This window comes from Nesoenas mayeri, assembly GCF_963082525.1.
Source record: "Nesoenas mayeri genome assembly, chromosome: 2".
Classification (NCBI taxonomy): Eukaryota; Metazoa; Chordata; class Aves; order Columbiformes; family Columbidae; genus Nesoenas; species Nesoenas mayeri.
This window is the reverse complement of record NC_137543.1, coordinates 95,383,818-95,403,850: the sequence shown is the minus strand read 5'-3', so window position 1 is coordinate 95,403,850 and position 20,033 is coordinate 95,383,818. Positions and strand designations below refer to the sequence as shown.

General features: G+C 41.6%; 1 protein-coding gene across 3 annotated transcripts in view; it reads left to right on the top strand.

The window, feature by feature from the left end:
- The window catches only part of JARID2 (jumonji and AT-rich interaction domain containing 2), a 227,607-nt gene that overhangs the window by 183,002 nt on the left and 24,572 nt on the right, over positions 1-20,033 (top strand). For all 3 annotated transcript variants that reach the window (XM_080338858.1, XM_080338860.1, XM_080338859.1), the window contains exons 6-8: positions 3,012-3,241; positions 10,843-11,860; positions 15,923-16,422. In XM_080338858.1, the coding sequence (XP_080194984.1) occupies positions 3,012-3,241; positions 10,843-11,860; positions 15,923-16,422 (1,748 nt within the window). The remainder of the gene's footprint in view (positions 1-3,011; positions 3,242-10,842; positions 11,861-15,922; positions 16,423-20,033) is intronic.

Here is a 20,033-nt window from a genome sequence, read left to right as displayed (position 1 = left end):
TCATGGGGAGCTGAACATTAGATATTGTGCATATCAGAGTTATCTCTAGGATGGGAGATTGTAGCTGGAGCATACCTATATCTGGGCTTAGTAAAGCATAAGTTACACAATTTCTGCTTTTCTGAATGCCTCAGGAATACTGAAGAGCTGGCAGGCATAAAGGAGAATGCAGTTTGCTGCGTAAGAAGACACAAAATAATTAGTTATCTTTTTATTGTTATATCAGATTTGGTCTCAGTAATACTTAATGTAGAGTTTTGGTTTTGGGAGAGTTTTATTGTTTTCCTTTCCTTTGGGAAGTGAGTGTTTCTGTCTCATTATCAGTTATTCTTTAACAACAAGATTACTTGGGGGGATATTTGGTCTCTCCCAGTGATTTCATCTTTTCATTGAAGTGTCTTACTGTTAGGGCCAGAGTTTAATCCTGTATTGTATTCTGTAAGTCTGAATAACTAACTTCTACATTTTTACTGAGATAGGAGCAAAATCATGGTCCGGGGGATTTTCTTTCTTCCCTTAAACGCTTGGCTTGTGATAGTGTTTTGTAATAGTCAAGTTAACATTATGATACTTGTTCACATAATATATATTTGTGAATTTTGCAGAACTTATTATTGCAGGAAGGCTTTTATACCTATCTAGCTGGAGATAACAATATACTAGGTATTGGAAGAAACAGACACTGATTCTTACAGAAATTGATACCATCTAACTAGAGAGAGCTTGACTAGGACTGTTTTGTACCTACGTCTCTCCCTTTTTATTGTGTTTTCAGGCTTTAAGCTTTTTAAGCTTTTCCTGTGAGACTGAACATTTTTTCTCTCCCATTTCTCTCTTCCCCCTTCCAAGAATCTTACAAATTAAGACAAAAGATAATTACTCGGAGGGCAAAACTGGCAGGGTTCCCACGACACTTAAAATTAATGAGCTGTTGCATATAAAATATACCTTGTCTCATGTTCACTGGGGTTTTTTTTGGTGAACCATAAAAGTGCACAATTTGGCTTTTTGGCTGTGTTTTCTGTTTTAGTAATTTTCAGTTTATAAAGTGGCAACTGCATACAGAAAACTGATCTCTCTGACTTAACGTTTCTGTATGAGCAGATCAGTATATAGAATTCGTTCCCTCTGAAGGAAAATACCAGTTGTGGTGATAAACCACACATTAGCGAAGCTGCCATTGGTTGCTTGTGCTATGTGTTATTAAAAATAAATATCCGTTCTTCGTGCTTCTGTAGCGTTTTCCATCTGATATGAGAACTCCTTACAAGGGAGGATGAATGTATTGTCGTGAACTCTCTGAGAGGGGTTGGCAATTATTATCAGTTCCATCACTGGAAATGAGACACAGAGGTTACGCGACTTTAACCAAAATCGCTGAGAAATCTGTGGCTGGCCGGGGCAGCGCCAGTTGGTCCTGAGCTCAGGAGTGATGGAGCCACAGGGGAATTTGTGGTGACTTTGCTGCCGATGGCTTTTCTCTCATTCTTACTCAATTTATGGAAGGCAGAAGGAAGACAGGAGGAAGAGCAATTGCAATTTTTAATTTTTTACATAATCTGCTTTAACATTTATGACCAACTGAATAGGATAAGTGACCCGAATAACAAATTTGTCAATAGCCTGCTGGAGTTTCAGCTTTTGGAGGTGCGTCAGAAAGGTAGAAAGCTGGTTGAGAAGGTTTGGAGGTAGGTGTTTGCTCAAAAGCAGCTTGCGTGCCCTTCTTCTGTGCAGCAGGGTTGTTAGTTGTTTATTATTGTTATTATTACTGCTACGACTACTGTAATACTACAGGACATCTGTAAAGACAGCTAAGCTTTACAATTTAGATAAAAAGGTGGGTATTGTAGGTATATCATGTTTCATGACAAAAGAAGTCTTACATTTCACAAGAAAACAGTAACTTAAGTCATTTAGTTAATATTCCCAAACAGATGGTGTGTGTCATGTAATAAATACAATTTTTAGATACTTGTACTATTAAGTATTTGTGAATTTTCTTATTTATGTCCTTTCCTAAACCGTGGCAATAAAAGCAGGGGTAAAAAACAAGAGAAGGTGAGTAGAGAAGGCAGGAGAGCACTTGCCATTGTGGGTGTTGTATCACAAGCCTCACAGAACTCTGTCAAGTGCTTCACTGAAGTGGGAGCAGCACTGACAGAAATTCGCTGCATTTTTGATTAACAAATAAACAAAACAAAAAGAGAAATGTGACATCTTTTTTTTTTTTAATTTCAGCTTTTCATGTTCCCTGACAACAAAAGAGCAGTGGCTATTCTTAAATAAATTCAGCAGGGGGAGAGGAACAAAACTTGTGGAGATAGACTTGTCTATGTTTGCGTAATATTTGTTGTACAAAAAAATACAGATTCTGTTCTGTACTTTCTTAACCCTTCACTTCAGCAGAAGTCCACGCCTTTCAGCATAGGTCCCAGCACTACTTTATATGACGTGTTCCAAAATGATTGTCGTATTTACATTTCCTTGCAGAAGTACCTTTTTCTATTTGCAGCTTTTCTGCTATGGGGAAATTGCTGTCGGTTTGGTTCAGCAGTTTGGCTATTGATGAAAACAAAACATGCTTTTTCATGGAACGTTTCTTTTACGTTAATGTAAAAATAAATCTTTTTTCTATTTAGGTTATGTTTAGAATTCCCTTGCTGCAACAGCATAAAGTTAATTAAAACTGTCATAAATAAAAATCAAACTGATAAGCCTAAATTTAGGTCAATCAAAACAGTAATATACCCTTGTATGTTTTAATTTGGATGTTGAAAATAATGCGTGTTAACAAGCAAAGGAAATACTTTAGTAAATCTGTTCATACAAAGAAATATGCAAAATAGTGTTTCTATTTTTGTGCTAGTTTTACTTTAGATATAAGAAGATGCTCACTAGATATCAAACAGTGACAGCAGAGAGAGTTGAATTGATTTGAACAAAGAGTTTTGTCCTTTATGTATTTTTTTTCCTTTTTTTTTTCCTTAATACTGTGATTTCTCTCTTCTTAGTTTTCAATGGGTCCAGCAAATCATCGAAGGAGAAAGAACCTGCTCAGAAACACAAAAGCAAAGAGGCCACACCAGGGAAGGAGAGGAACAGCGAACATAAGGCTGAGAGCCGAAAAGACCAGGCTGCTGCTAATCACCATCCTACTACAAACACTGGCTCCTCTACGAAAGGGCTCACTGCTAACAACCACCACACTCTTCATAGGTCGGCTCAGGACTTAAGGAAACAGGTAATGAATTGTACTCTACTGTGGACACATGGGAAACACAGACTTTTAAGGTGCTAGCTCTGTTTTCCAGTCCCTGGCACAGAGGGAACATGGCAGTCCTTAAAAGCGTGGAGACAGCGGGGAGTTTATTTTCAGTGAAAGAGAAAGAGAGAAAGAAAGAAGGAAAAAAGAAAAGTGGTACATCCATAGAAAGGCAGTGTATGCCAAAGCATGCTTTACAACCCTGTTATATTACCCAGTGTATACATATGAAAGAGTAAAGTTCACATGCTATTTATTAAACCTTTCTGCCTGGCAGTCTTTTGGGCCTCTTTGTTGACCGTGCCAAGGCTGGCAGCACATGGAAAAACAAATTCTTTTTATGTAAGGCTGGTCTGCTTGGGTTACCCTAGAGGCTTGTTGGTGTTGCAGAGAAGCTGACATTATGCTTAGTATCTTGTGTTGCATGTGGGCAAGACAAACCTCAGAGTCTGAGAAGAAGTGTTTGCCCAATGCATAATCTTTAGGAGCTCCAGGGTATTGCCTCCTTCACAGTGGTTTTACCAGATGGGGAGAAATTCAGACTGTCATGTTACCTTGTTGAAAACCAGCAATAAAAATCCAGCAAGAGTTTTGTCTCAGGCTGACTTGGATTTGGGTGTGTAAGTTTAGCTGACCAGTCATTCAGTGCTTCTGACTGGTGTTTGAACAGGATGCATCTCCATCTATTTTTGATGGTTGGATCAAAGGCCTCCTAAAATAGCAACTGTCAATTAGGTTTTTATAAAAGACTTCCAAAATCCCTGGTCAGCGTCCTTATTCAGTCTGGGTTTGGGTTAGCAAGGTACGTGAGCTAGGGCAGTGCAGTACAGAAAGCTTGCTGAGCTTACGCCTTTTTTTTTGTAGTGGTTAATTCTCAACAAGCCAATTACAGATAGTCTTTATTTGCTGGCATCTAAAGGTTTTTCTTCTAAGTAGGCTGGCCTGGACTTCAGTGGAGCTGGAATTGCCATCTTGTAGGGCTATGAAGGCTTTAAATGGTACCTCTCAGCCACAGGCTTGGAAATTAAAACCAGCAAAAAGTAACACAGTGATGCTCTTGCTGAAGAAATCTTCTTTGCCCTGTGGTTCAGTGATATTTAGCTTCTTCTGAAATGTTTCTACTGGATTTGTATTACCTTCAAAATAAAATTTAAGATCCTGAAGGCTATGTACAGTATATTTCTCTGTAATTCTGTAGGACTTCCACTCTTTGTTTCCCTGTGTCAGTTTTTGCTTATCTAGTCACCAGGTTGAATGGCTACCTTCTTTTGCATACTTCTGCTTTCTTTTTTTCTGACTATCAGCATCCTGTAGTCCTTGCTGTGACGTGCTCTGCCATGAGCTCTTCACATTGAACAGGTTTCCCACAATGTAAGGATGCACTTCATACTTAATTATTTTAACTCACTGGAACACTTACGTGGAATGCTTTAAAGTTGTATCATCGAAGTACGAGTGGTTACGTTTCTTAGGAAAGTCAACTGCTGTCACTTTTGAAGCTAGTTATGAGAAGGGAAAAGTCAGGTGTCAAAGAATTTTGTCCACAACCCAAGTGGATTTTGCTTTGTAGAATATTAGGTGTTTTCAGTTGTGCTACGCAAAATGAAGAGAAATTCTAAAGCTACACAGTACAACCAACAGTCACACCACACAGACCTCACAAAGTGGTGTCCTCAGACTTCAGAAAATGAGAGGGCTGTAAATTGAGATTACGATTACAAAGAAAAAAGAAGCGTTTAGATTTTCTTCTGCAATCCACAGTAACATGAGTACTTTCTTACCAATTCTAATGAAAATGTGGCTGTAACTATGTAAAGGTGGATTATGCATTTTGACTGACAGAAAGATTTAGCTTTGTACAAAACCTTAGATTCACCAATTATGTGACATTGCTAAATTTCCCTTGTCCTGGGTCCTTGTTGACATTTTCAGTATTTTCCAAGAGGAGAGTAGTTTTCCCAGGGTGCTAGCCACATGTTCCTCCTCCTTCCAGTGTGTTTTTGCTCCTTGTGCACGTGCATATATGTGGTTTATTTATGTGTGTGTTGTTTTTTTCAGTCTTACAGAAAATGGAGGCAGAACACTAGAAATTACCTGAGATTTTCTTTTTTCCTCTCATTCTTCCTTTGCTTTCTGGTGTGCACTTGCACTTGGCACGTTTTCCCTCTCTCTCTTTCTTCCTCCCTTGCTATCTTCCCAAATCCCCTCCTTCAAAGGGGTTGTGGGCAAAGGAAATGTAGTTCAATGGGGCCCTCTCTCGGCCTAATATGGTAATTTAGCTCTGCAAAACTGTCAACAGAGGAGTATTTTTATGAATGAATTCCAGATCAGTTGCATACCTTGAATTTGTTTGGGACCAAAACTGTTACTGGTGTTGCTAATGTTGCTGTTATTACTGTGGTTGTTATCTAACAAGTTGTTTGTTGGCTTTATTTTGTATGTGTGTATGTGTCTGGAGGATGGATCCTAGGTGCTATGCAGAGGTGTGTATGTAGACCAGTTCAAATCCAACAAACAAATTGCTGCAAGACAATGTGCTGGTCCCATTTGCTTTTTAAAAGACAATAAAATTTAAAATCTATCATACTGTCTTTTCCTGCAAGGCAAGTGTTCAGTAAAGTGGAGAAAAGAGTGGTCCGAAGACAAATATATGTCAGCAAAACTGAGAAGATAGCTGAAAAGCACAGATAAGATTATTCGTATCCCTAGTTTCACCTTAGCTCAAGACTTTTGAGTCATGTAAGGCTAATGTCAATCACTATTGCTATTTGAATTAAATTGACTTCTTTCTTATGCGCTTAGTGTAAGCACTGCCTCGGGATGGAGCTGTGGCATAGACTCCCATTTGGTGAACCTGCGCACCTGGCAGTGTGGCCAATTTTTTAGGCTGACTCTGTGTGTGTATGTTTGGTTTGGGGGGAGACATATCAACAGTGGAAAGGTAAGAAAATGCCTACCACAATTTCTTGTTTCTTTTGGTTCCAATCGTCTGATGGGTCCTCAGAGACAAGTACAGACCAGGAACATGTAGGTGATGACTGACCAGCCAGAATTTCACATTTGTCGATGTGAAATCCTGAATCCACCAGCCGTTTTGATGGTGGGCTGTGACCACGTTGTTTGTTCCACTTGTTTCTAGCTGGAAGACATCTGTTGCAGCTTATTCCCATTTGGAGCGTGGTCTGTTCTGGTCTATATAGTACTGCTGTATCTTAAACATTAGGCTATCCTCTCTGAAAACACTCATAATACCTGTGGGCATTTGGGGAGGGGAGAGGGAGAACCATTTGAAAACCACCATGTTGCGTCTTTCTAGGAAAGATGATGGTCCTGAGAAAGTTTTTAGCAGTGTTTCTTTCTTGTGGGGTCTCTTTAGCAACCAGAAGGGAAAAGGCAAATTACTTATGTTACACTCAAAGACAAGTGTTCTCTACTTCAGGACCTGTTCATCATTGGAATAGCTTCACAATGTTTGAATAAAAACTCAAAATAGTATTCTTATAATCTAGGATTGGAGGTTAGATAGCTGAAGCTTATGTACCTGCTCAGTTCAAGATTTGGCCCTGAGAGATCTAAGCTTTCATTGTGTGGAGGTATTCCAACAACTCTAAAGAGTTGTGATAAGTTGCTCTTTTCTTAATGAATTCAGTTTTCCAGAGTTTTGTATCTTGGCAGTTTTAATACTGGCCTAAAGCTGGTGGTGCTAATGGCATGTTTTTCTTTGCGGAGGAGTAGCTGTGGGGATCTTGCCTTCCTTCATGAGCACTTTCTCCATGCCTGTGTTTTGTTCTCATACCCTGTGTCACCACCCCTTGCTGAAGGAGTGCCTTGAGTGGCCCTTCAGACGTCTGGTCACAACTTCTTCAAAAAATCATAGGAAGGCTGGAGTGACAAGGTGCCTCCACACAGCTTGACTGCTTGCTCTGATGTGGTGTCTTGACTGTACCTGACAGAACAGTAATATAGCTATGGCCTCCTTGAGACCTTCTGGAAAACCTCCCCTAGAGGAGACTCCACATCATCCATTGACAGCTTCTTCCAGTGTTTTTCTTTTCTACTAACAAGAAAGCTTTCCTAGTAGTGCCTGAGCCCATCGCTGTAGACAATTAAAGGGTTTTTATCTCCCGCTTTTCCCAGTGAACATGGAAAGAGCATTTACTGTCTCTTTTCAGAGCTGCTTATGCATCGGGAGTCTCTTACAGACTTGTGCCATACTCATCTCTTTCAGACTAAATAAGCCCAACTCCCTTGGCTTTTAGTAAAGAACTTGTTTTCCAAATACCTGAGCACTTTGTGCTCTTTTGGACTTGTTCCAATGTCTTGATTTTTCATGCAGCGTGGGCCCAATACTGGGTCCAGCCCCACATAGGAGAGCCTGTGTTCCCATCCCTTGCTTTCAACATTCTTAATAATAGGCCTCAGAAAGTGATTTGCGTGCTTTGTGCTATCGTGTTTTGCAGCTCAGTGTGGTCCCCAAATGTTCTTCTGCAACTACATGTATTTGATTTGTCCTTCCTAAAAATAGCACTTCCTCTTATTGTAAAAATGTTCTGAAATAAGTTCTTCAAGATTGCCTTTGATTTTCACCTTGTCTACAGAGTGCTTACAGCCCCTTCCAGGTGTGTGTCACTAGCAAATTTTACAACAATCCACGTCAATGATGGAAGTACTTGGTAGAACCAAGACCAAGGCAAGTCCCTGCAAAAAGTCACCTGAAACACTGTCTCATGATGGCAGTGAACTATGACAATAATAACTTCTCTTGAGGATTACTTTATTAAATCCCCCGTGAAGCTGCATTAGAATAATTATGTCTAGGACGTGTCTAGGGAACTTGTTTGATGGAATGTCCTGTGGGACAGTGACTGGAGCCCCACTGAAGTGGAGGTGCTTCTTTACCAGCTCATCCAGGTGTCTGCCAGAAGATCATTACATTAGCTCGATGTGCTATTTTGGCAAAACTAGGGGTGTGAGAGGTTTGTTTGTTTTGTTTTTATTATTTATCTGCTTTTAACATTATCTTATTATAGTTTTTGTGTTTGAAAATTAACTGTTTAATGGTTTATTCCAGAATGATTTTAGGGTTTGAAATTAGGTAGACTCTGCCTCACCTCACCTTGTTTCCAGGAGCTATGCCTTAAGTCATCTAGATACACTGTCTTGCTGGGGTTACCTTCCTAGCTCTTTTGCTGAAATTGGTTATGTTATATATCTGGTAAGTATTCAGTCAGTGGCACTTTGGTGAAAGCTAATGCAAAAAACCACAAACACTTTAGCCAAACTGTTGCATTTGTTTTCCTGTGGTGGTTCATCTCCTCTCTTCTTTGTTGTTGTTGTTGTATGTATTTTTAAGTTATTTATTCTTCTTTCTGTTTTATTTTATGTTCCTTACTAGCTGAAGTTTCTTTTTAGCTCCTTGGCCTTTCTGATTTTATCCATGCATGCTTTTTCTGTTCCTATATAGTTGCCCTTAACTCACATAATTGTGTTTCCAGTTTTTACTGTGATTTCTTTTCTATTTTTCCAGTTATTAGAGAACTCTGTGAACAGGCCAGGCATAATGGCTTGTGCTTTATGCCCTTCCTCTGAGTGGGAATTGCTTTGGTTTGGGTTTTTTGCAGGTTTTTTTTTTATTTGTTTGTTTGGTTTGAAGTCTGTTGCCCTTTCTCTGCTGTTGTCACATCTTAGAATTGAAAACTCATTCCATGATCACCCTCACCCAGATTACCTTCCTCTCCCAGTTCTCAGTCAATTCTTCTCTATTAGTCCAGGTGAAATCTGTGATCGATGTTTCTGGCTATTTGTAAAGCCAGCGATGTTCAGCTCTTGTTTTGGCTGCTGTAGGCAGGAGGCAGTGTGTCAGCAGCTCTCTGCCCAGGTCTGCTCTGGGGCATCAAAAAGCACTGTAAAACCCAGGCCTCCATTTCACATGGAGAGTACTGCCTAAATTTCAAGGGAGGTGGCTAAATGCATTTCTGTTAGCAAGCGTTTGCTTTCCAGATGATATCTCATATGTCTTTGGAAGGCTCAAGGTAAAACGTTGTGTCATCAGTTAACTGGATTTTCCTGAAGTGTTTCTACCTGGGAAGCAAAGAAGGGGCGAGAATATGGATGGAGTTTAAAAGGGCATAATTCCTGCTCCAGCTTCTGGAGTACAGAGGGGAGAATGCACACAGTGAATGCATGTATACACATATATGTGTGTGTGTCTATGCAGAATCCCCAGTTTCCAGTTTCTCATCTGTGAGTCACTTAATGCAAGACCATGGCATGATCTCTTCAGTCTCTATTTGATCTCAATTTTATAACATTTTTCTCTACTTTATAAGTGGCTACCATTTTTGCATTTATTTGAGAGAAGCTGCCATGCTTACTAATTTGACAGGTATTTTGAAATCCCACAGGGAAGTATTATAACTTTGCAGGAATGGGATTACTCACCTGAGTGCTGGTAAGGGGGGATTTTACTGTATGCTTTCACTTTGAGCACTTTTATCAGTGTTCCTGATTTTTGTATGTGTTTTTCTGCACTCACAATAGTTTAAGGAGGTGAGAAGACAACATTTAAACTCTGAAATGTGTTTCAGGTTTAAACTTGAACTTCATTTTCTTTGTAGTGGGGCTTAGTTTTGGCAGTGGTGAGCCATCACAATTGCCTTTGAAGCTGAGGGTTGCTTTTGGTGCTTAGCACACCTTATAGTTAAAATATAAATTTTAGATTCACAGCTGGGTTTCAGTGTCCAACAGAAAGCAGTGGAGTCCAGCAATTCTCAGTTGCAATGACACATTAGTGATGAATATGATATAATAATAAAATATGTGTCAGCAAAACTGCCCAGATATCAAACTTTAAAAAAATGCATTGAACTATTGTATACATTTTATTTTCAAATAATGACTTCAGCAACAAGGTGCCTCCCAAGATTTAATATGTGTGACAGACTGGATCCTTCATGGCCGTCCTGATCTGTTGGGTGCATAATGTGTTCAATATCTCGTTTTATACTTATGTATGTATAGACAGGAAGTTGGTTTGAATCCCAGTGCGTGTTTTGTGGAAAACATACCCAGTTCAGTTAGATAGTATACACTGGCTAGTTTATCTGCTAAGAAGTAGTAAACTGTGTATGCATTTAAGGGAAGTTGGGTGGGAATGAGGTAGTGTCTGAGGGCCAGAAAAGGAGCTAGTGAAAGTATTAGTTTTTGTAAATGAGATTGCCTGTGTTTTGTGATACCGTAACAGGTTTTCTGGTAGACAGGGTAGGGGGAAGTGCAAGCAAGGAACCTCACCCTTCTTAATGTCAGAGGCTTTGTACCCTCCGAAAGCAAGACAGGCTTTCTGGGGACTCTTTGGTTCTTTTAAAATCTATTTTATCTGTTATAAACGCCCAGTCGCTCCTTTTGCCTGGGTGAAAACAGTTATACGAAGATTGTATGTATGAAGGGGCCAGGAGTCAGGACTGCAGAATATGATTGTCCAGCAGCTGGGAGGCCATGGCTGAGTGGTAACATTATTAATTTACTTCTCTGTTTTCTGTTTCCTTCCTTCTGCTTCCCCTGCAACACTCCTGGCACTGCAGGTTTCTAAAGTCAACGGGATCACTCGAATGTCATCTCCGAGTGCAAATGCAGCCAGTGCCAAAAAGATGAGAGAAGTCAGACCTTCACCGTCCAAAACTGTGAAGTACACTGCAACAGTGACAAAGGGAACTGTCACATACACCAAAGCCAAGAAAGAACTGGTCAAGGAAACCAAACTAAATCACCACAAACCCAGTTCACCTGTCAACCACACAATCTCAGGGAAACTAGAAAGTAGCAATGCAAAAACCCGCAAACAGGTGCTATCCCTTGGAGCATCCAAGTCTAACAATACCGCTGTTAATGGTGTAAAAGTCAATGGCAAGTTGAACCAAAAGACATGCACTAAGGAGGTGGGGAGACAGTTAAGGGAGGGGCTGCGCAATTCGAAGAGGAGGCTGGAAGAGACGAGTCACATAGACAAAATACAGTCGCCCACCAAGAGAATGAAAGGAGCCGTCAACTTGGCAGAAGCTGCCAGCAAAAAGGCAGCCATAGAAAAGCCGTTGCTGAATGGACACCTTAAAAAGGAAGTGCCAGAGAAGAATTTGGAAAGAAATAGGCCGAAAAGAGCCACTGCTGGAAAGAGTACGCCAGGGAAACAAGCACATGGCAAAACTGAAAATGCCTCCTGTGAAAATCGTTCTACCTCTCAAGCGGAGTCCTTGCACAAGCCACAAGACTCAATGGGAAAGCACGAAAAGGGCAGTAGTAAGTCTGGGTGGGGGATGCTGGGGGAGATTCCCATCCTTAGGCCCTCCACCAAGGAATTTCATGACCCGCTGATATACATTGAGTCAGTCCGAGCTCAGGTAGAGAAGTATGGGATGTGCAGGGTGATTCCTCCTCCAGACTGGAGACCTGAGTGCAAGCTAAACGATGAAATGCGGTTTGTGACACAGATTCAGCACATACACAAGCTAGGCAGGCGCTGGGGACCCAACGTGCAGCGACTGGCCTGTATCAAGAAGCACCTCAAATCTCAGGGCATTACCATGGACGAACTCCCACTCATAGGTAAGGGCTGTGGTTTCCTTGGCCTTTTGTCACTGCTTGTTAGCGTCCGTATGCAATTTTATGCTCCGTTTGCCTTTATGCCTAACTGAACCCTGTTCAATTAACACTGCAGAGCATGGTATCTCTCTCTTTATCCATCTCCCAGGCATGGTGCGGGTAGGTTGTTGGACGGAGAGCTTTCCTGGGAGACTTTCTATGGCTACCTTCCTTCTGCCAGCTCTTTATTTCACCCAGGGAAAAAAATGTCGTGTGGGCTCTCAGTTTCCAGATTTCAGGATCTTCTGCTTTCCCTGCTGCTTCTTTTTGTAGGTAGTACCACTACGGATCTTGATAGCCTTGCTTTAAGTGTTGCATCAGAGTATTTTTTGGACCTTTCCAAAGATGTTTTCCAAACCAATTGCTGCCAAGCTTGAATACAAATATATTTTTTTCTCGCTTCCTTTAAAAGCATTTAACTAAGGAGAAAAGAAAATATCTCAAAACTGACTTCTATTTGGGTACTCAGACACTTAAAATCACAAATTTGCAGTGACCTGCTGACATTTAACAACCGTTAAGTGTCAAGAATAGGCAGTAAAATGTGGTTGATTGCAAAATGGAGGTTTCATTATTTCTCCCACCAGGTGTCTGCCAGGACTAATGCCTGAGTGCGAATCACTTATTTAACAGAATTCTTGGTTTATGGTCTGCTGTCAAATATGACACGTGACAAAAATGTGACAATAGTTTGTAAAAACATGACAACAGCAGCATACAAATGAAGTATTGAATGAGCTGCCTCCATCTCTACTGCCTTTGCAGCCGTGACATAGTAGCAGACTTATGTTTCTAATTTTTCTTAGCCTTTCCCTTTGTTTTTTGAAGTGGTTTGAGTCAGAGCTCACGGGACCTGCATGTTGCAGCTTGAGGCTGGAGTTTTGCCTTTGAGGTGTTACCGGATCAGAGGCAGCGATCAGCTCTAGTTGGATTGAAGGACACACTTTTGTGTTTAAACTTCACAAGACTTCTCCCCCCGCCCCATTTTCAAACTTTATTTTATATCACATATGGTGAGCGAAAAGGCATTAGAGCACAGAAAAGATTGCAGAGTTTAGAGTGAACTGATGCAGGGCACAACAGAGAAGTGACAGAATTTAAGGAGAAGGAATGAGGGTTAGCGCTCTCTCGCAATAGCTGTGCAAAAACGTTCAAGTAAATCTGAAAATTACAATTACTCAAGCAGCAATAAGTGAACATTTTGTATGCCTGCAATGGTAGTGTTCTAATAGAGAAGAATAATGAATTACATTTACATTGGCAAGAGAGAGAAGAAAATGTGCAAGATGGCTCTATTAACGCTCCTGGAGCAATGTCTACTTTTTAATGAAATACCTTACCTTGGCATTAAGATGGCATTACTGTTAATTATTTGTTTTATTTAAGCACCTAAGAGCCTAATTAATAGGCAACGATTTTATTCTGCTGGGTGCTATATACTTGGAGCAAACAGTGGTCTCTTACAAAATTTGTATCCTTTCTGCTGCTAATTTCTTACCTATCATCTTGTTTTTAAAAACGAAATGTAGAAAAGCTGGAGATCATCGATGTACAAAGATGAGAAATCTGTTGGTTCAGCAGGACAGATACAAAATACTCCGCGGTGATAAATGCCAATTTATTTAAGTAGACATGCATACTTATCCCTTCTTTCAGGGCCAAATCAGATTTCCATTGAAGTAAGTGGGAGTTTTGCCAACAACTTGTGTAGTGCCAGCGTTTGATATTAAATGCATACCTGAAGATTTTAAGATTTATTTTTTTTTTTTTAAACAAGCTTGCTCACTAGGCAATTTTAAAATGCTTCTAACTTAGTAAACTTAAGACAATAAAAAAAAAAGTCAGATACTACTGTTTCTGCATAACATCAGGTCTAATATTTAAGCCATTTTGCTAAAAGCACCTTATTAATGGGATTAAAACTCCTTTTTTCTTTTTTACATTTTCCCCTCCATTTTTCTTCAGCCTTTCAAGGAAAGTTTAAGCAACACGTTTAGTCCAATCCTGGAAAACATCAGCCTGAGATATAAATGCTTCCAAAAGCCGTGGCTGTGTGAAATGGAATTATAATTGAGACCATTTTGTAAACTTTAGCTGTAGCTGGCCCTGTGGAGGAACTGCCAGACATGTGAGGCTCTGGCTGAATGATGTGCTACTCGAGCTCTAATATTGTGGAGTGATTATGAGTGATCATTCCATAACGTAGGAGAAAATCACATTTCTTGAATAGCTCATAAATGGTGTTGAAACTTGGACCTTGAGCTGGGTGTGCACTATTTGTCCCGCTGGAGAACATGTATAACATTAAAGCTGGACCACGCTTTTTTTGAGGTTAGGAGTATGTTAGGCAACTTTATGCAGGTTGCTGAATCTATAGGGATGGAAAGCCATCTTAAATTATGCCTTCAGCTTATTTGTGAACTGCGCATATAAAACAGGAGACCAAAAAAAGTATCAGCCTGTAATAGAGGCCAGCTTGAAAGTTATTTCATTTCCAAAAAAATTACTAAATTGGACAAATCTGTTACCTCATGGCTTTGCCTTTAGCTCTTCAAAACCTTACCATTGTTTTTTGCAGCATCCAAAAAACCTTTCCCCTCTTTTCACCCCTTTGCCCGGCACTGTGCGGGCAGCGTTGGTGAGCGGCCTCTGCCACTGCTCTGCCCCCAGCGCAGCCCTTGTCATCCCCAAACACTGCACGCTGAGCCCCGCTCCGCACCACACTGGCACGAGTGCTGGGCAGAGGGGAAAGCAGATGAAGAAGGAAAACTAGGATCAGCTGTGGAGCTTTTGAGGTGCAGCATGGCGTAGTTTGAAGAAAGCAATACTGCTTGCACTAGCAAGCAAGATGATACAACTGGCCCTTAATGTACTGTAGCTGTGTGTCTGACAGGAAATATTTACCATAACGTTGCTTCTTGCACTCCTCTGTTGTACAATAGCATTTCTAAGTGTTCTGAAATGGCTATGGCGTAATGGTTTTTTGCTTTTCTCAAGGAAAAAGGGGAAGGAGAGACAATGCGGTGGCAGCGACATTGACACGAGTTTTGTATTAATTCTCTTTTTTCCTTCAGCAGTGCCCTATTGCATCGTAGGTGGTCTTTGGTCCATTTCTTCACTCTTTCTACTGATGATTTATTTCTGTGCTTTGGGAGTGTTTATGATGTTTCTTTTATTGTTCCTCATCCATTTGGCTGCTTTTTATGCTGCAGTTTGAATAATCCTCCATTTTTATTTTTTGACTGGAGTGTGAAATGTGCTAGTCATCTTAAAACATACAAAAACATAATGGAGTATAAAATATGGATGGCCTCAAACCAAAGAATAATGTGTCTGGAACTTCTTTATGCAGTTACAGGCACCAACCCGAAACTACCCACCTCCTCCCTTGTATTTTTTTTTAAGGATTTGTCTACCTGTAGTGAAATTAATGACATTACTGTTGTCCTTTTAAAAACTAACTGTACTCAAAGTGTTATGCAGACATTAGATAACCCATGTTTCACCTTCAGAAAGGATAGATTTTTGTCTTTTCAATTTCCAGTACTCATCTCGATACTTATTTTGCTTCTGTGTGGTATAAACCAGATGCAGGACTGGTGATGGGCAATGGGAGGGTGGGAGTAGTAGAATTTTAAATAGCTGGGTAACTCTTGTCTCCCTGACCGTAATGACTGGGGAAAGACCAGTGTCAGGAGATAGCAGGGGGTGCTCTGAGAAGAGAAGGGAAGGAAACTTGAGGAGGAGAGCAAATTTAACCATGGGGGAAACTATCACAAATAGCAAAATATGATCTACTGAAGGAATTAAGCTAGTAAAATGGTGCCACATGCCTGTCTTTAGCAGGAGGGATATGAGATAGGGACAATCCTGCTCTGGGGCCCAGGTGGCCAGAGCTGCATGGGTGGCACGTCCCAAATGTGCCCAGCCTGGCAGCATGCTTGACGCGAGCTGCCTGCAGCTTTCCTAACCTTGTCCTGTGTTTCCCTTTCCCCTCCTCTGCTGCCTGGCACACACGGACCCCAGGAGGCTGCGAGCTCGACCTGGCCTGCTTCGTCCAGCTGATCAACGAGATGGGGGGAATGCAGCAAGTGACTGACCTCAAGAAATGGAACAAGCTGGCAGACATGCTGCGCATCCCCAAAACTGCACAGGACAGGCTGGCCAAGCTGCAAGAAGCCTACTGCCAGTACTTGCTCTCCTACGACTCCCTCTCCCCCGAGGAGCACAAGAAACTGGAGAAGGAGGTCTTGCTGGAAAAGGAAATCTTGGAGAAGAGGAAAGGACCTTTGGAGGGACATTCGGAGAATGCCTACAGGTTCCATTCCTTGCCCCGGTTTGAGCCCAAAAACGGACTCATCAACGGCGTGGTTCACAAAAATGGCTTCCGCAACAAGTTAAAAGAGGTCGACGTCCCACTGAAGACGGGCAGGCGGCGGCTCTTCGCTCAGGAAAAGGAGACCACAAAGGAGGATGAGGAGGAGGAAGAGGGAGTCCTTAGCGACTTACACAAGTGTATATACAAGGTAATGAGGTGGGCTCTGACGATTTTGTTTTGCAGAACTGATGGTGCTGTCATCTGGCTGGCATCGATGGAGCCGATGGGCTGCAGTGCCACCCGCAAAGTAGCGCAGCCAGCAGCTATTGCAGCTGGGCGGTCTGGTGGCTTTATCCTCATCTGCCTGGCTCTTGCAGGATGTCTGGAAAAACTGGAACGTGTTATTGTCATAATGAGATTCACTGGGCTCTGCCATGCTTCATCTCCTTTTAAGAGGTTCCCTGAATAGCTCTGCGCAGTTATACTTGCAGTCACAGTTTTTATTTTCATTTTCTAGTGACATTTAAAGTAATTTTCTGTTTTCTCATTCTTGCAAGTCTGTTGTTGAGTGAAGTAGTGCTCCACATCAAAACTAACATCACTAGAAATACTACTACTTTTAGAAACGGCAAATTGAAGTGCAAACAATATTTTCATCCACGGTGCCAGATTTTGCTCAGCATTAACAGTCACATGGACACTTAGTCTTCCACATATCGAGTACATCCATTTACAAAGGAATGCTGACTCTTTCGCAGTATTTTATTTGGCAGTCTCCTCCTCTGGAGCAGGACTTGGCACTGCAACTCACAGTGCAATTTTGAGTTGTGCTGAATTGTGTAGCTGTGCTCTGAGAGAAATGTAGTGTTGAGTGTCTGTGCCCAGTATAGGAATACGCTGTTCTTCCCCTTCCAATCTCACTTGCATCACCAGGAAATAAAGCCAGATACCCTAAAGTGGCTTATTGTTAAGCTATTTAGGGACTGCATGAGCTCATGACTTCAGCTTTAAAAGCTTGCTTCAGGTTTCTTTTGCAGCCTGTTACGATTTGTCAGCACAGAAATTCTTTTACTCAGGGTCTCCGGCCTCAATTCCACCTATGAAAAGCAATCTCTTTGCAGTGCTGCTGTTGGAGAGAAGCTTATCTAATGACAGCAGCTTCTGTGAATGGTGAAGTGGCATTTTGGTGCTTAATATCCTGTGCTTAATGATGTTAAATGAAAAATTTTATACTACTTACCCCCTGAGGGGAGACCTTATTACTGTCTACAACTACCTGAAAGGAGGTTGTAGCATGGAGGGTGTTGGTCTCTTCTCCCAAGCAGCAAGTGATAGGACAAGAGGAAATGGCCTCAAGTTGCACCAGGGAAGGTTTAGATTGGATATTAGGAAAAAATTCTTCACGGAAAGGGTTGTCAGGCATTGGAACAGGCTGCCCAGGGAAGTGGTGGCGTCACCATCCCTGGAGGTGTTCAAAAGGCATTTAGACGAGGTTCTTAGGGACATGGTCTCGTGCTAGAGTTAGGTTATGGTTGGACTCAGTGATCCTAAGGGTCTCCTCCAACCAAAATGATTCTATGATTCTATGACTGCTGTATGAACAATCTCAAACTTGGTGGGGAAATGCCTCCATCTTCTTTTCCAGTGCAACTCCCAAGTTAAAGTTTAGAAGATACAATTAACTCAAAAAGTAAGACTGAGATTTGTGAGAAGTATCCTGATCACACTTAGAAAATAAAAAAAGGCAAGCAAGCGAAGCACAGCAAGTGTAACCAGCCTGAGTCTGCTGAGACTTACTCCAAAAGGCTGAGAGTGCCCAAATTGCTGCTGCTGCCCAAGAAGCACTGGTAGTACTGACAGCCTCAGACCCTGTATGAGTCCAACAATACCTGGTAGAAATATTTGGACCATGAATTTTAAATCATTGTAACTATGCTCAAACACTATTATTTCCTATTACTAGTCAAAATAGGAACCATTATGATCAACACATTTTTACCAATGAGAAATAAGTTTGTTTATTCCTGCAGCATAAAAATCTGTGTTTCAGGATTCTACAAACTCTGGGAAAGCATTTTCTACATCCTGCTGCTTGTAGAGGTGTTTTCCCCGCAAAAAGTTGTTGAGATGCTTGAGAAGTGGTAGCTAGTTGGCGAGAGGTCCAGTGAATATTGCGGATGAGGCAAAATTTCATAGCCCAATTCTTTCAACTTTTGAAGCATTGGTTGTGCGATGTGCAGTCAGGTGTCATTGCGGAGAAGAATTGGGCCCTTTCTATTGACTGATGCCGGCTTCAGGTGTTACAGTTTTCAGTGCATCTCACTGATTTGCTGAGCATCCTTCTCAGCTGCAATGGTTTTGCCAGAATTCAGAAAGCTGTAGTGGATCAAACTGGCAGCAGACCACCAAACAATGCCTATGACCTTTTTTCGTCCAGGTTTGGCTTTCAGAAGTGCTTTGGAGGTTCTTCTTGATCCAGCCACTGAGCTGGTCGTCACTGGTTGTCATATAAAATCATCTTTTTGTTGCATGTCACAGTCTGAATGAGAAATGGTTCATTGTTGTTGCATAGAATAAGAGAAGATCACACTTCAAAACGATGATTTGTTTTTCAGTCAGCTCCTGAGGCTTGTTGAGCTTTTTCACCTTTCCAGTTTGCTTCAAATGCTGAATGACTTGATGGTTGATGTTGAGTTCTTCTCCAGCTTCTCATGTAGCTGTAAGAGGATCAGCTTCGATGATGGCTCTCCATTGGTCATTGTCACGTTCCAGTGGCCGGCCACTACACCTCCTCATCTTCAAGGCTCTTGTCCCCTTCACAAAACTTCTTGAACCACCATGGCACTGTAGGTTCATTAGCAGTTCCTGGGCCAAGTGTGTTGTTGATGTGGCGACTTGTCTCCGCTGCTTTACGACCCATTTTGAACTCGAATACGAAAATCATTCCAGTTTGCTTTTTGTCTAACATCATTTCCGTAGAATACAGTAATAGTGAAATAAACAGCAAGTAATGTCAGTAGCAAAAAAACATGAAGCGAGAAAAGCGCATGACAATGGCGTATAACATAACCACATTTATTTAAGAATGGATTCCAGTATCAAACAGCAAATTTCAACAATGCAAAAACAGCAGTTCCTTTTGCACCACCCTAATATTTCTGTTCTGATTAGAGATGAGCACGGCTGAGCCTGCAGGCTGGTGCTCTCCCCACCCTCCAAAGCAGCTGCAGCACATGGAGCTGCTCAGGCAGCACCTCTGGGTGCCCACCCTGGTGCCAGTGGCTTCCCGGCCACCGGAGCTTGCTCATTCGAGTCCTGTCCCACGCTCATCTGTGGCGGGGAGTAAACAGGTGGAAGCGACGCTGCAGAGGGTTTCTGGAGAGATCCCTGCTGTGGGGTGCTCTGTGGGACGCCTGGTCAGTTTGAGTGCAGAGGGAGGTGCGTAGCTTCATTTTCACGGCACTGGGGGGAAAGTCCTGTAGAAGGACTGAGGTGTGAGAACTGGTTACGTCACTTAGAGCAAGCCTAAAAATGTAGAAATAAGAAATTATGCAGCAATCCTGATGTGTCAGAGTAACCCACAAGACTTTTAAAATGACTGCAGTTAATCAGTAGGCTTTAGGTAAGGTGGTGCTGGCTTATGGATTTAAGCAGAGAGTACTTTCTGGCGTTTTATGAAACAAGCCTTTTAATCCTGCATTTTCTGTTTTTCTTGAGTGAGGGTACCCTTGTGTGTGTGTGTGTCTGTGGAGGGGACAGTGTTCTTTACCTATTAGTGTGTTTCTGAGAAAATCTGAAATTAGTTTAACAGAACATGTC